The sequence below is a fragment of the Lissotriton helveticus genome, chromosome 1_1, assembly GCF_964261635.1.
Source record: "Lissotriton helveticus chromosome 1_1, aLisHel1.1, whole genome shotgun sequence".
Lineage (NCBI taxonomy): Eukaryota > Metazoa > Chordata > Amphibia > Caudata > Salamandridae > Lissotriton > Lissotriton helveticus.
Genome location: NC_136057.1, coordinates 1,656,468,913 through 1,656,484,106, shown reverse-complemented (window position 1 = coordinate 1,656,484,106; position 15,194 = coordinate 1,656,468,913). Strand labels below are relative to the sequence as shown.

Genomic DNA, 15,194 nt, shown 5'->3' with positions numbered 1-15,194 from the left:
CCTCCACCCGTGGAGGGGATGTGACCTTCCATGCCCTGGCTATGTCCCGCTTTGCTAATGTAAGTCCGAGGAACAATATGTGACTTTTATACCTATTGCCTCCTGTACCTCAGTGATGTGCAAAAGAGCCAATTTTGGCAAAGCATGCACGTCCCAACCCAGAACCTCTGGAAGGGAAGTCAAGATTCTCTGCCAGAACCTCTGAAGTGCAGTACACTGCCAGAATGTATGAAACCATGTGCCCTCCATAGAATAGAGCAGGCATAAAGGGGATTCCATATGGCTAGCCCTCCACAGCCTGTGTCTTGTGAAATAGACCTGGTTAAGGTAATTAAATTGTATGAGTCAAAGAAGTAATGCTATTACCATACCGCCTGGGGACTCTAGTGCCTCTGTCCAGTCATCTCCGTCCAGCAGTCCCAGGTCTCCCTGCCAGGGTTCTCTAAGTGCATCTAAAGTGGTAGGGCTATTTGTAACTATCATTCTGTATATTTTAGTGATCTTATGGTCACCTAAGTCGCCCACAAAGACCTTTGCCTCAATAGGATTAAACTCAGGTATATCATCTAGGTGTTGAATATAGGGGGAGATGGCATGCCGGAGCTGGAGGTATATATAAAACTGGGTATGTGGCATATCAAATTCTTGTTGAAGGTCTTGAAATTATTTTCCAATTGGGCCCCGCATGACCACCCCCAGTTGATATACCTATGCTCTCCTAACCACTGAATCCAGTCAGTGTCAAAAGTTGAGGCAAAAGGCCATTATGCCATAGGGGAGTTTCTCTGGTCAATCTTCCCCACCATACCATCGGGCATAGGGCCTAGCATGAACACAGTACCCGTCGCCTGCGGGAGGGTAGGATGTGTCGTCCCTGTATGAAGAAGTGTGTGTAGTGTAGTGCTGTCCATTAGCCAGCGCTCTACTGCATATGCCGGGTCGCGTAGATCCCCATACCACCAGTCATTCAATACCAGGAGATGAGACGATGCATGATATGCCTGGATATCTGGAGTGGCCCTTCCCCCGCAGTATGTGGATTGGAAGCAGGTTCTCAGGGCAACCCGGGCGGAACCCCCACTCCAGAGGAATTGACTCATGATTGCATAAATCTGACTGAACCATGTGTTTGGTATCAGATATATGTGACTCTGTAGCTGATATAACAAGTGAGGAAGGGAGACCATTTTAAAGATGGCTGATTTGCCGAATAAGGATAGAAGTAAGTGGGACCAGGATCTAATCCGTGTTTTGGTCTGCGCCATCAATGGGGCCAGATTCCTGTTACATAAATTGGATTGGAAAGATGCCAGGAATACCCCTAAGTATTTGAAACCCTCTGTGACCATCGTCACTTCCTTAGTCCAAGCACCCAATCGGGTCTTTACCCGGAGAGGCCAGAGGAACAACTTATGGTCATTCATAAAAAGACCAGATGTCTCCCTAAAAATCTGCATGACTTGGAGTAGGCCCTGTCCTGTTAGGGTCTGTGAGTCTGTGGGTCTGTGAGATAAAATGGCACCTCAGCAGCATAGAGCGCTGTGCGGTCGGAGACGCCCCTGGGCCATTGGAAATCACAGACTTGGGCATTGATCATGACCCAAGCTGCAAGCGGCTCCATAGCGAGGGCAAACAGGTAAGGGGAGATGGGGCAACCCTGACGGGTCCCAAGTCCAATACAGACGGTCCACGAAGTGGCATTCGTCATGTGCACCAAGGCTGTTATATCTGTATATAAGAGTCTTATATATGTCAGGAGTCGGCGGTCAAAGTTCTGTCGACTTAGGAGTGCAAAGAGGTAGGTCCAACTAAGCGAATCAAATGCTTTAACGATGTCTGCTAAAAGCAGGGCCGCTGGAACATCCAAGTGGTCCACTGCTGCGATGGCGTTGTGGGTGCGGCGTATGTTGTGTCTCATGGCGTGGCCAGGCATAAAGCCAGCCTGGTCTGGGTGAATGAGATCTGTAATATGCAGCAAGAGACGGTTTGCAAGGGCCTTGGCTATTAGTTTAGCTTCCACATTTAATAGCGTTAGTCAACTAGTTTAGACAAGTCACAATTTTGTTTTTTTGTTTGGCTAACTTAGCCGAGCCATAGCTGGTCGGATTAGTTTTTAAGTTTAACCAAGACTGCTTTAAATCCTGTTACTTTTCAGGTTTAGTGAAAGCTGGCTTGGACTCTTTGGTGGTCTGCCTTTGTGGAGTCCTAATTTGGTCCCTCAATAGCTTGTGGAGCTCAGACATGCTTTGACAGAACCTGTAGATTGATCACCAAAAGCTGAACTAGTTGTTTTGTGACATGGTTGCACATTGTGCCAATCTTCCAAAAGTGATTAGTAAGCTAATCAAGGCTACATGAACTACTGTAATATGATTCCTGGTTAGCAGGCTCAGCTGAAACATGATTTAGAAGCAAAAGCTATCAGGCACCCAGCCAACGGGGTTAACCTTTTCCTATAAGAGCATCATGCCATGGGTCATTTATGATTACTTAGCTCGGCTGCAGGAAATAGAGTTATACAACCAGTGGAGGCTAATCCATTGGGTTGCTGGGGCTCTGCCCACTTCTCCTGCGAACACCACATACATATATACTTAAATATACTTAATGCACTCATTGTGTGCTACTTTTAATTGAAATGGTCTACCACGGATCTCTCTGCTGGCATCGCAGTAGTCGAAGACAGGGCCAATCCTGTTGACTGGCAGGGACAATTAATGGCACATTAAAGCAAAATGCATGTGTCGTACTGACAGTTGTTTTGCCACGGTCAGCCCCACATGAGCACTTCAGGCCTCTGCAACCCATGCTATGTTCGGGACCTGGGACAAACACAGACACAGACCAATTGTCCGAAGGAGCCCTGAGTTTGTTTGCCCAACCAATACTGCTGTCATGCTGCGTATTACCCCAAAGATCATGAGAGCAGCATCTGGATTGACTAGGTCGGTTGGCCTATAGTGCCCAAGGACATGAGGCAGCTCGGGACCTGGAGCATTACAGAACATGGCTAATCAGGGTGTGGCTTTATTTTGAAATCACACAGTAAATGACAATGTTTTTGTCTCTTGCTTTGGTGAAATGCTCGTCTCTTCATGAGCAGTGGCAGTAACGGCACGGTGCACGAGGGAGTGGAAATGAGTAGTGGCATCAAACCTGTCTTCCTGTCTCCTCCAGCTCGCTGAGGATGTGTGCAGGCCCTGTTTGATGCAATGCCTGCTCGGTTGCCTATATCCAAAGGAAGTACTGGCAGTATCTTGCCAGTAACTTTGGTGCCGCCAGCACAAAGTAAACATCGAATGTGTACCGGCCACTTAGTACAGGAGTGTTGTTGATGCAAATAATGTTTTTGTTGGGTGTACTCTTTGAGATTTTAAAATATTTCAAGCGCACAGATTCAGAATTGCATTATAACCCATAGTGGTTTTTAGCCTACTTAATTCATAACATTTGTTTTCAAATGCACCATTTTTTCTTATATTTGTCAAAATGTTCTAGTTGGAGAACCCTCCTGGACCAGTCCTATGTCAGTCTGGTGCGGTCACTTCAGAGCATGTTAAGTCAAAGTTGATATCAACTTATACCACTCTACTTCCAAAAGCTACAAGTCACCCCAGTATACACCGATACATAACTCACTAGACATTACTTTTAACTAATTCTCCTGACTCTTAAACACTCACTGCACTTCAATCTGTTGCGATCTTTATCGTGCATCACGTTGATTCAAGTTGTTTGGTGCTCCAGAAAGCATCACAGAGCTGAAGGGCCGATTGGGTTGGATGTGGGAGAGCCTGGACGCATCACCTCAAAACCTAGCTTTCACACAGACAGCTATAATGCAATAAATGTACAACATGTGTCAATGAATGCAAGAGCCATGCCAGATTTTCAAATCAGCCATATAAGAGACATTAACTTACAGATATTCTGAATGGGTACCACCACCATACACTACAGATATCCTGAAATTGGGTCATGTGTGCTATCCTCCTGGAGCCACTATCAACACCGCAGAGCCAAAGAGTGCTGCAACCTCAATGCTGACTGGAGTTCCCCTTGTCCTAGGTCAAGCTTCTATTCCAGCTGGTTACTAGGCGCCCCGGCGGGGACGGTGCATATCAGATCCTAGGGTGGGATGTCCAACAATAGCTATTGAAGAGTAAATCCATGAAAAGTTTTCCAGCTTTCAGCATAAAATACATGTACATGCCATGAATCTACATGGAAGTCATTTACAAAGTTAGCCTGCAAACCTGGCATGGGTCCGGTCATTATTGATCAGCAATGGCCACTCATGCACTAGAGGTTGATACAGGGATAGCCAGGGATTCTATCAAGAATTAGGGGAGAGGATGTGGCCTAACAGCTAGGGCGGTGGATCTCAAATCTGAGGAACCGGGTTCGAGTCTCGGCAATGACGCTCAACATTCTGTGATTCTGGGCAGATGACTTAATCTCCCCGTGCCTAACAAAAATACATGTGTCCTTGTGTAACGCAACTGGTGGTCATGTAAAGCGCTCTGATACCTGATACCTTCGGGTCAAGTTTGCGCTATATAAAACTCAGTAAAAAAGAAGAAGAAAAAATTGCCTCAGAGCAAGTGGATGAATGCGCAGAGTACGGCTTATTCATTCTTAGAATGGATGGTCCCTGAGTAAAGGCTTTCTCTATTAGGAATGAGGGAGTGTTATCAAGATGTAATGTTCCATATCTGTTGAAGGCCGGATGAGGTAGAGACAGCATCGTGGCACAGAATATAGTGATTGGGAGGAATATTGCTGCTTGAGTTTGAAAAATGCCCAATACATTGTTTCTGACAGGTAATAATTCATTTTTAGCTCCTGCCCACAGTCTCCTGAGGTGAACCCGCACTATGACTCATAAGAGAGCCTTTTCTGGTGGAGAGTGCTGTCATCATAATTTAACTGTCAAAAATGCATTATTCATCTGACGCTATACTTACATGTACCCCTCTAGACATGCATTACATTATGTTATTTTTAAAAATACATATTTTGGTATCATCTGTTGGGGAAGATGCTTACTTACCCACTGTGATGTCATCAAGAGGCAATGCTACATTCATGTTTATTTATGGTTTGTCCAAGCATGAACTAGACAAAATAGTGACATAAAAAGCCACAGAGATACAGGTTAAATATATACATAAAGAGTACAGGTTTCGCTTGATAATGAGTTAGGAGAAACTGCTTCCTATATATAAGAATGAACACCGAAGTAGCAGTTAGGTGTCCAGATGGCATTGACAAAGTGAGCTTTTGTCCTGGGATGAGAGTAACAAATATCTTTTCAGGTAAGTGCTATCATTTACACAACTTTGAAGGAGAATTAGTAGGCTAGATCCACTTGTCAACGTAGGTCTCACATGAGAACGAAAGTTTCTTCGGACAGATCCTTTTGGGAAGAGATGTAACAGGTTAAACGGGAAGCTATTTGGAATGGTTGTATTTTCAGCGCATTCTTAAAGAATTCATAGGACGGGGTTGTTGTGATGAAGGGAGGAACTGAGGGGCATATTATCAAGACAGGCGATAAAATTATCGCTGTTTTAGCGGCAGAAAACTGCTGCTAAAACGGGGATAATCAGCTTGATAATATGCTCTATGGAATTCCAATTGAAGCCCACGTTAAATGTCCTTCACATTTAACATGGGCTTCAATTGGAATTCCATAGAGCATATTATCAAGCCCATTATCGCTGTTTTAGCGGCAGTTTTAAAACGACGATAATTTTATCGCCTGTCTTGATAATATGCCCCTGAATTCTACAGTTTGGGAGTAAATTCCAAGGATTTTGAGTGTCCTTTTTTTTCTACAGATGAGGAATACCAAAAGAGGGGTCTCTTCTTTACGCAAGTGATACAGGCCACCTGAGGTAACTGGTCACTTTGAGAGATACTTTGGAGTCTTACAGTGGAGAAAATTGGGAATAATGGAGACCAACTTTAAGGTACTTCTTGGTCTGACTGGGAACCAGTTGAAGTATTGTCAGCAATCACTGCTATTTACTGACTGTGAGATCATAAAGAGTGGTAGAAACGAACTCGTCGTGTAGTCTTCAACTGCACAACTATTTACTGATTGCAAAATCATCAAAAGGAAAAGATACCCCTTGTGATGTTATCAATGGGCACATCTATTTCCTATTTTTGATATCATCAGGAGGGAAAGGCACACATGCCAGCAACAAGAAGAGCTACTTATTAACCATGATATTGTCAAGATATACTTGCTCATTGTAATGTTAATAACTGACGCAACTATTTTCTCATTGTGATATTATCAAGAGGGGAAGATACTTACTCCTTATAATATAATCAACAGTAAATGCTACCTACTGATTGTGACACTATGAACCCTTATGGTACTGATCTGCTTCCTGCGACCAACCAGTGGCGGCTCCTCCCCTACGGCAGAGGTGCGTCGCCCGACTGCTTTTCAGAAGTGTAAAATGATAATAACTCAATGTTATTATCATTTTTTTTTCCTGCAGCGGGGCGGGGCTGCTCTACACACAGAGCAGGGGGAGAAGTGGTGGGCACTCTGTAAGTGCACAAGAATCTTTGGCCGGCTTCCTTGGGCACTTTGCAAATCCTCCAACGAGGCTGAGAACATGCACAGGCTTCAAGTCCTCATCTGAGCGCTGAACTACAGCACTCAGACCAATCACAATGGTGCCCTGCAGCGTTGTGATTGGCTTAAGGGTGCCTGGGTGCTTCCTGTTCCAGCCCAACGCGGAGGAGAGATGCGGCAATAAGGTAAGTTTATCTTTCTTTTTTACACCCCCTTACCTAAACACCACCCCGATCCGTGCCAGCCACCATTGCGACCAACCACCACTCAACCATGTTCTATATGCTAACTGTACATAACAGTGCAACATTTCTCTACTGTACAATGTACACAGTTCTCACTAGTACACCCATACTCTCTTTTTAGACAATATTCACACTACAGCAGCCCAACTGCCTTTTTGCTCAGTGAACTGATGTTTTAATCTCTACACCACTGCGCTCACTACGCCACTGGAGTGAAGCTAACCTGGCTGATGACGGCTGATAGCCAGAAACTAGTCCTAGGATGCTTGATTTTGGTCCAGGGAAGACATGTCTTGGCAGTTCGGGCTGGACTGTTCCCATGAGGCACAGGGTCAAGACTGATTTGCATATGGCCATGTCTGAACTGGGGTGGCGGGGTGAGCAAAATAACGAAGATTAAACCCAGATCTGTTACTGGGGGTGAATGTTTTGCCATTGTGCAAAATTCTGTCCATCATCTTGTGTGTTTTACTGTTCTCCCTATGTGGGAAGGGTATGCCCAGACGTGGGTCCCGTGCTCACTACGCCACTGTAGTCAAGCTATCCTGGCTGATGACGGATGATAGCCAGAAACCGGTCCTAAAATGCTTGATTCCGGTCCAGGGAATACATGGCTTGGCAGTTCGGGCTGGACTGTTCCCATGAGGCACAGGGTCAAGACTGATTTGCATATGGCCATGTCTGAACTGGGGTGGCGTGGTGAGCAAAATAACGATGGATTAAACCCAGATCTGTGACTGGGGGTGAATGTTTTGCCATTGTGCAACATTCCGTCCATCATCTTGTGTGTTTTGCTGTTCGCCCTATGTGGGAAGGGTATGCCCAGACGTGGGTCCTGTGCTCACTAGGCCACTGGAGTCAAGCTATCCTGGCTGATGACGGCTGATAGCCAGAAACCGGTCCTAGGATGCTTGGTTCCGGTCCAGGCAAGACATGGCTTGGCAGTTCGGGATGGACTGTTCCCATGAGGCACAGGGTCAAGACTGATTTCCATATGGCCATGTCTGAACTGGGGTGGCGTGGTGAGAAAAATAATGATGGATTAAACCCAGATCTGAGACTCGGGGTGAATGTTTTGCCATTGTGCAACATTCCGCCATCATCTTGTGTGTTTTGCTCAACCACTGTCCAGCATTCACCCAGATTGTAAGTCTACGGTCCAATGGCTCTCATTATTTCTCATCCTCCTCTTGAACCACAATAGGCACATAATAGCTCAACAAAGCCTTATAACTGATCCACAGGACATTCAAACAGCATCTAAACGTATTCTAGGTCTCAGCAAACAAATCCATGATAACCTTACAAATGTTCTACATTTACCCCATTCTACACTGCAAATCCAGACCATAATTACCACTGAGCTATTCTTCATACACTTATCCATTTGTACCAATCACTAAGAGCCTAGGACTACAAAAGCGCTAGAACTCCTAAATAACTAAAAAAGGGCCGTTCTGATACTGTCATCCGAGGCTATTTGAGACGTTCAAAGAGTGTCTTGGATAGCCTCCTTCCAAAGCATTCCTTCTCCTACAGCTAACAGAATAAAAATCTTTAAACCGCATTCATGATTTTTGACCAAGACAATCCCCTAATGATAAAATATATGGTTAATGTCACAATGCCTTAAATTTATTAATTTTTCCTAAGATAACTGAACCACATTTTCTATTACCAATTCCTAATGTAATCCTTCTCTGGGGAATTACTGGTTTAGAAACTGTCACTGCACCACCTTAGGAGTAAACAGATTGTTGTGTAACTTATTTTCTGGCAACTTCTAGAATTACTGAGTGGGTAAGAAAGAGCAATGTACTGGCAAACTACTAAAGGAACACACTCTGCAGCTTAGAAGAAATGTTGCTCTGGTAACTGTACAAAAATCCTAGAAACTGCATGTGTTTTAAACCTTGTTACTATCACTTCACATCAATCCCAGGCCTCCAGAGGTTTTCATAGCTGTTTTAGAAACCTTGATTCCCACACTATCTTATGTGCTCTCTCATTAAAAAACTTCTCATGCTTCAGTAGTAGAGCTTTCTATAAAAGGCTTAAGAGGGTGTGCTTTCACAATTATTTTGACATCTTGCACTGCTCTGCTTTATAGTTAATTGCAACTGCATTAATTTCACCAATGTGAAACAACACCTAGGGACCAGATGTAGGACCCTTTCAATTTCCAAGTCACAAATTGTGTTGTTTTGCGACTCGCAATTTACGACTCACAAAATGGAATTTTCAACGGTTTCTCAGACACTGTGATTCTCAATGGTTTCGCAAACGACCTGCCTCATTAATATTTATGAGGCTGGTCGCAATTTGCAACCTCATCGGGAATGGCCAGCACTCACAGGGATGGTAAACTGCTGGGGTCAGCAGACCACCATGCCTGTGACTGCTCTTTAACCCCTACCGCGCTGCCGCGTTTTCCCGCTGTGCGCGGAAAAAGAAATAGCTTGTTTATGACAAAGCCAGCTCGTCATCCGCGTAGCGCAGGTAACGCCCATGACGAGCTGGCTTTGTCATCAGCACCGAAGGGGTTAAATAAAGCAGTGTTTTTTCTTTTACATGCAGCCTGTTTTCCTTGAAGGAAAACGGGATGCATTTAAAAAAGAAAAATTAAACGTTTCTGTTTCATATTTTAAGAGTAGGCAGTGGTCCGTGGGACCACTGCTTGCTCTTATAAAATATTTTCGCTACCAGTCAATAAAGGGATCCCCTGGGGACCCCTTTCCGTTTGCGAGTGGCTTACCACCTTTTGGAAATGGATGGTAAACTGCGAGTGTTTTGCAACCGCAATTGCAGTTGCAAAACCATTGTGCATTGAAGATCAACTCACTATTAGGAAGTGACGCCCTTGGCATGCCCCTTCCTAATAGCAAGTCGCAAACCCTAATTTGCGAGCCGGTAATAGGTTACAGACTCGCAAAATAGGGTTTGTACATAGGGCAGACCTATTTTGTCATCGCAAACGGGTCAATTCCCGGTTTGCGACCGCAAAAACGGTCGTACATCCGGCCCCAGCCTTTAAATGCAATCAGCAAAATCTTCTACATAATTTCAGCTATGCACAAAGAATTCAATGAATGATCCCAGCTACTGCCTATTTTTTTAATATGGAAATCGCATACACTAAATAATGGTATCCACTAAATTCCTTTTACAACATATACTAATCAAGAATGCTAAAGACCTATAAGGTTGTTAGATGTGTGGTGCAAATCTGCCCTTTGGCAATCAAGCAGATGATTTAAATTGGAATACATGTTTAGCTAAGTCAATGTGGTGCTCCGCTATATTGGGTAATAGGCTGATGTCCACCCAGGTTTTCGAGTCCCCACTGATCAACACACACCCAGTGGCGTCTCCTGTGCTATGGCGAGAAGCATCATCCCCCCTGCCAGCCTCAAAATTTGAAAAATAAAACGATAATAACACAGGTTTATCATCGTTTTATTTTTCAAGTTCTAGTCTAGGGGGTGGGGCCATTGCTGGGGCACTCAGGAGAGTGAGTGGTGGGCAAGGCCACAGTCTTAGGCGGGCCAAACCAACATGCTCACGGAGCGGTCTCCAACCTAGCTCCATCGCTGGGTTGGAGACAGTAAAGCACAGGCTCCCTGTCTCTCTGAGAGTGCAAACTCACAGCGCTCAGGCCAATCCTGACGCTGCTTTCAAACATGAGAGCAGTGTCATGAAGGGCCACAGGGGAGTTTGGCAGCAGTGCTTAATTTGAGCCGGTGGTTTCTGGTGCTCCGCACCAGCACTTAATTGCCAGCACCGACAATAGTGACAGTCCACCACATGGTGGCGCTGTCTGTTTAATTTTGAAAGGAGCACAACAACAGTGTTTATTAAGTCAATATGCATTGAAAATTATTAATACCAGCCTCCCATGTAATTATTATAGCTTTGTGTGGCCTGAAATATTCCGAATTGTCACACTTGTAGGAGTGTGATGGTTAGGTGTTATGTTGGTACTGTCATTGGCAGCACTAGCAGGGGCAATGGGTGGTGCAGACTGCAGTGGCCTTCAGAGAAGGGCCCTGGCACTAACGTTTTTTACAAATTAAGCACTGCTTGGCAGCCTCTGCTGCAGCGAGGACTCTGAGAAGAAGAGGGGTGAGCCTGCGTCAGGTATGTTTTCTAACACTTTTCATATTACACTTTGAACAAAAAGTGATATCATTATTGTTACTGCTTTATAGTCATGGTACTGCATTTGAGCTTTCTGCTCCAAGTGAAAACCATCAATTTGTCCAACTTATCCCCAGACACTCCAGTAAATATTTGACCACATCCTCTCAATGCCGGCATTATTCACATTACATCACCTTCCACAAGCTGCAGGCTAGCACATCTTTCTGGCAAGCTCACACTTAGATACATACAGCTATTGTACTTCATTATTCTACAAGAAGGTAACAATCTGACTGATGTTTGTCATTGATCCGTAGTTAACCTTCAACTACTAATATCCTAATACGCACCTCTGCAATAACTTCTGGAGTCATAGTTATTTTATACATTTTTATCTGAATAAGTTATTTTACTCAAGCAAGATCACCCTTTTCTAACGTCCTGGCGCTCTTTATTGTTATTGGGTAATTCGGTATTGCATGACAACTGATAATTACTCCAACAACTATATTGTTCTTTTGACATTAAAACACTTTTCTTGATTGTGTACACCTTCTCTTCTCCATCACATAACTTTCAATAGCACGCTGTTGTTTATCTCCATCCTCCCAACTTTCCCACAGAAATTCCTTTCATCCATTCAATGAACCTGACAATACTCTTGCTTATAGCAATGCGCTTATTTGTGACATTAAGTCCACTAAATAACAAAGGTTCTTGAACTTTACTGAAATTAGGGCATACAATCACCTGGTCGTGCAAGGCTTGCTTGGGAATATATTCACTTTTGACGTGGGAGCTCAGCTAGCTTTCCTTTATTAAAGGTTTCTTCACAAATAAACATAGTCCTAAAAACTATGGGGGATCAGTGCAATTTTGTTTTGGAGAACAGCATTAACAGCAGAAGAATGAAAAGTATGTATGTATGTATGTATGTATACTTTTATAGTGCGGTCCTGTCACCCCAAGGGCATCCTGGCGCTTGAAATCACGATATCACCACATGCGCTGCTCAGACAACCCTGGGGAAGAGATGGGTTTTCAGGGCTTTCCTAAACGGGAGGAGGTCCCTTTGGCTTCTTAGGGATGGTGGTAGCGAGTTCCAGAGCTTGGCCGCCGCGACACTAAACGAGCGGCCCCCCATCCTCACTCTCTGGAATCTCGGTACCACCAACAAGTGATCCGAAGAAGAGCGTAAGGACCGCGCCGGAGAGTACCAAATGAACATGTTCTGCAATGGAACTGGGCCTTGTCCATGCACCGCCCTGAATACTAAACATGCAGCCTTGTAACAAACCCGTAGGTGCACTGGCAGCCAATGTAGATCTCGTAGGGCTGCTGTTGAAGAGCTGTAAGAGGGCCGAGAAAGAGCCAGCTTGGCGGCCAAGTTCTGTACCCGCTGCAACTTCCCCAGCAATGTTTTTGGAGCCTCCAGAAGCAGCGCGTTACAATAGTCAAGACGACTCAAGATGGTACCACGCACTACTTCGGGCCTGGCCTGCTCGGGGAGAAGGGGCAGAACTTTACGCAGCATACGGAGCAGCATCATGCACGTGGATGTGGTCTTATTCACGTACATATCCAGCTGCAGGTTGGGGCCAAAAATCACCCCCCTGTTACGTGCCGACTCAGCTGCAGACACAATCTCGGGAAAGGTCGGGGGCCAGAAATACTCCGGAAGTTCACGAGGAATCCGGTCCATAGAACAGTACAACACCTCGGTCTTTGTACTGTTGAACTGCAAGGAATTGGACCGGAGCCACTCTGCTGTAGCCGACATACATCGGTGAAAAGTATGAATTATTGGCCTTGCCCTGAAAAACTCTAAAAATTAAGCTTGATTTTTGTACAGCAAAACAAACATGGCACCCTTTGTCAATGAAATATACATAACAGAATACGGTCTATTTTTGTTAATGAATTACTTTTCATTGCAAGGAGGAGCTTTAATTAATTGCTGTTAAAAACTTTCTTTAACTCTGAATTTTAATTGCACTGTACAGTATTTGTGGCTTCATCGGATCCTTAAGTAAACTCACGTCATCATCCTTAATCCTGGTCTATGTAGGCAAAGGTCAACAGCAGGAGACCTTCAGGGACTAAATAATGGAGGAAGACAGCTTAATGTGCTGTCACACGGAAATGCATTTTTTCTAAATACTTTGTTAATATCTCCTACCTTTCTTGGATCCCTGCGTTTCTAACAGGGCCGGCATAAATCATGGAAATGTACCTTTGGGTGGTAAAGAGTCAAAGACCGCGTTCAACAGATATATCCGGAATCAAAACAACCAACTAAGGCTGAAAGGTGATGCCAACACTTCCCATCTGGCCCTCGTGAACCAACAGAGGGCAGACATTTTTATATGTCCCATTTTATTAGTAAGTCATAAAGATGACTATACATCCATGAAACAAATGAGTATGTGTGACAGACGTTTGAACTCGGTTTATCGCCTTACCTTCCAACTCTTCTTTCTCATAATGAATATTGAGGATGGAACTGGTCCCGCCTTGATCCACCACAGCCTCCTCATCTGGTCTCTGTGTAAAGAAAATACAGGCAGATTTAAAGCATCATATGCATTTTTTTAATTACAAATTCATTGGTGGCATGTCGAAAGCTTCCAAAGTGAAGATTGTGTATGCTCGGCCTGTAATCACAAAATAGGCAGTCCATGCAGTTACTGAAAAGCAAGCACGCATTGTAGCGACTAGAGTATATGATCAAAAAAACACTAAAGATTAAAAACAGTAGAAAATGAAGGGTTGAAAGACAGTTAGAGCAGGGGTTCTGAATGGACATAACTAATGAGTTGCCACAGAATCACTGGAAACTAGTAATTTTTCCCATGGAATTCCAGAAAAATTGTGAAATGCAACCTTGTGCACACTCACACACACTTTATACATACTGAACAAGGTCATGCTGGATATGTGCATGTGCAGACTTGCAGACCCTTTAAATGATAGTTTGATTGCCATCAGATGCCCGGAAACCGACTCTCAAAAGTTTCAAAACACACTTCAGAAAAATTGTGAGTCAATGCAAACCTAGAATTTTGGCAAGTGCTCGGGAAATTCACATTCTAGTCAATGTGCCAGCTAATTGAAAGGTACTATGTGAAAATATATCCTGAATATGAAATAGGGCCTCATATAGAGTATAGCAGAACAGGTGCACTGCCATAGATTGGTATGTCTCTCACTCTGCCTCATTCGCAGTTTACTCACCTCAATTACAGGGGATGGAGGTGAATATATGATTATACCACGATTTCAATTACCACGCATGGCTTTACCACGCGAATTTTACATCGCAAGTGGCTTTACCACGCTGGTATTTACAACGTAGGATTTTACTACGCCTAGAAACGTCTTACCTGCACGTCTTTCTCTACGAGCCCTTACTTCCATCCTCCATTGAAACAAGCGTCAAAACACGTATACCAAAATAAAAAAAGGACTGCTTTTTTGACGTACACGGCACGTCTTTGGGGGAGGCTCTTTCCTTTTTCTTTTAAATTTATGTTCGTTTTTTTTTTAAAGTAACCTGCTTGTTATTTTTGGGGGGGGAGACCCCCCCCAGCCCCCCTCCGAGCCCCCCCCCCCCCTCTGCCCCCCAAGCCCACGCAGAACGACTTGAAGGAATACCACGTCTCCCCCCCAGCCCGTGGTAAAGACGTCGTGGAAGGCACCCTGCGTGGAAGGCACCCTGCGTGGTAAGTGTCACGTGGTAAACGTTAGTAGTGGTAATGCCTTCGTGGTAAATGATGTTTCCCGGATGGAGGTACACGGTCTAAATCAACGCAGCCTCAACTGGCTCCACTGGTGGAGCACCTTGACCTGGTGTCACGTCCACCAGTGGGTCACTGGATCATAGCGGCGATCACACCGCCCTATTCGGGATGGTGTATTACCCCTAGGTTTCCCTGCCCCAACATGTGACGCATGGCCCCAGGGAGTGTTCTCCCGGGGCATCTGGACCACAGTTTTTTTCTTTTCAATATCTATCTCCCACTGTGGGAGATTGTTTTAGGGAAACAAAAAAAACAAGCGTTTACAATGCAACGGTTTCGCCTTTGGAAAAGTTAGAGCTATTGGCAATGTAAATGACAATGCCATTTAAAAAAAGTGTGCTTTTATGAATTGCTTCGCTGTGTGCTTCTCAAAATGCATGCACCTTACAATCCGGAGTGCAGCCGTTCGCT

General features: G+C 44.5%; 1 protein-coding gene across 1 annotated transcript in view; it reads right to left on the bottom strand.

The window, feature by feature from the left end:
- Positions 1-15,194, bottom strand: part of SLC4A8 (solute carrier family 4 member 8) — a 755,839-nt gene that overhangs the window by 477,508 nt on the left and 263,137 nt on the right. Inside the window, exon 2 of the mRNA XM_078688864.1 lies at positions 13,446-13,527. Within this exon, the coding sequence (XP_078544990.1) occupies positions 13,446-13,527 (82 nt within the window). The remainder of the gene's footprint in view (positions 1-13,445; positions 13,528-15,194) is intronic.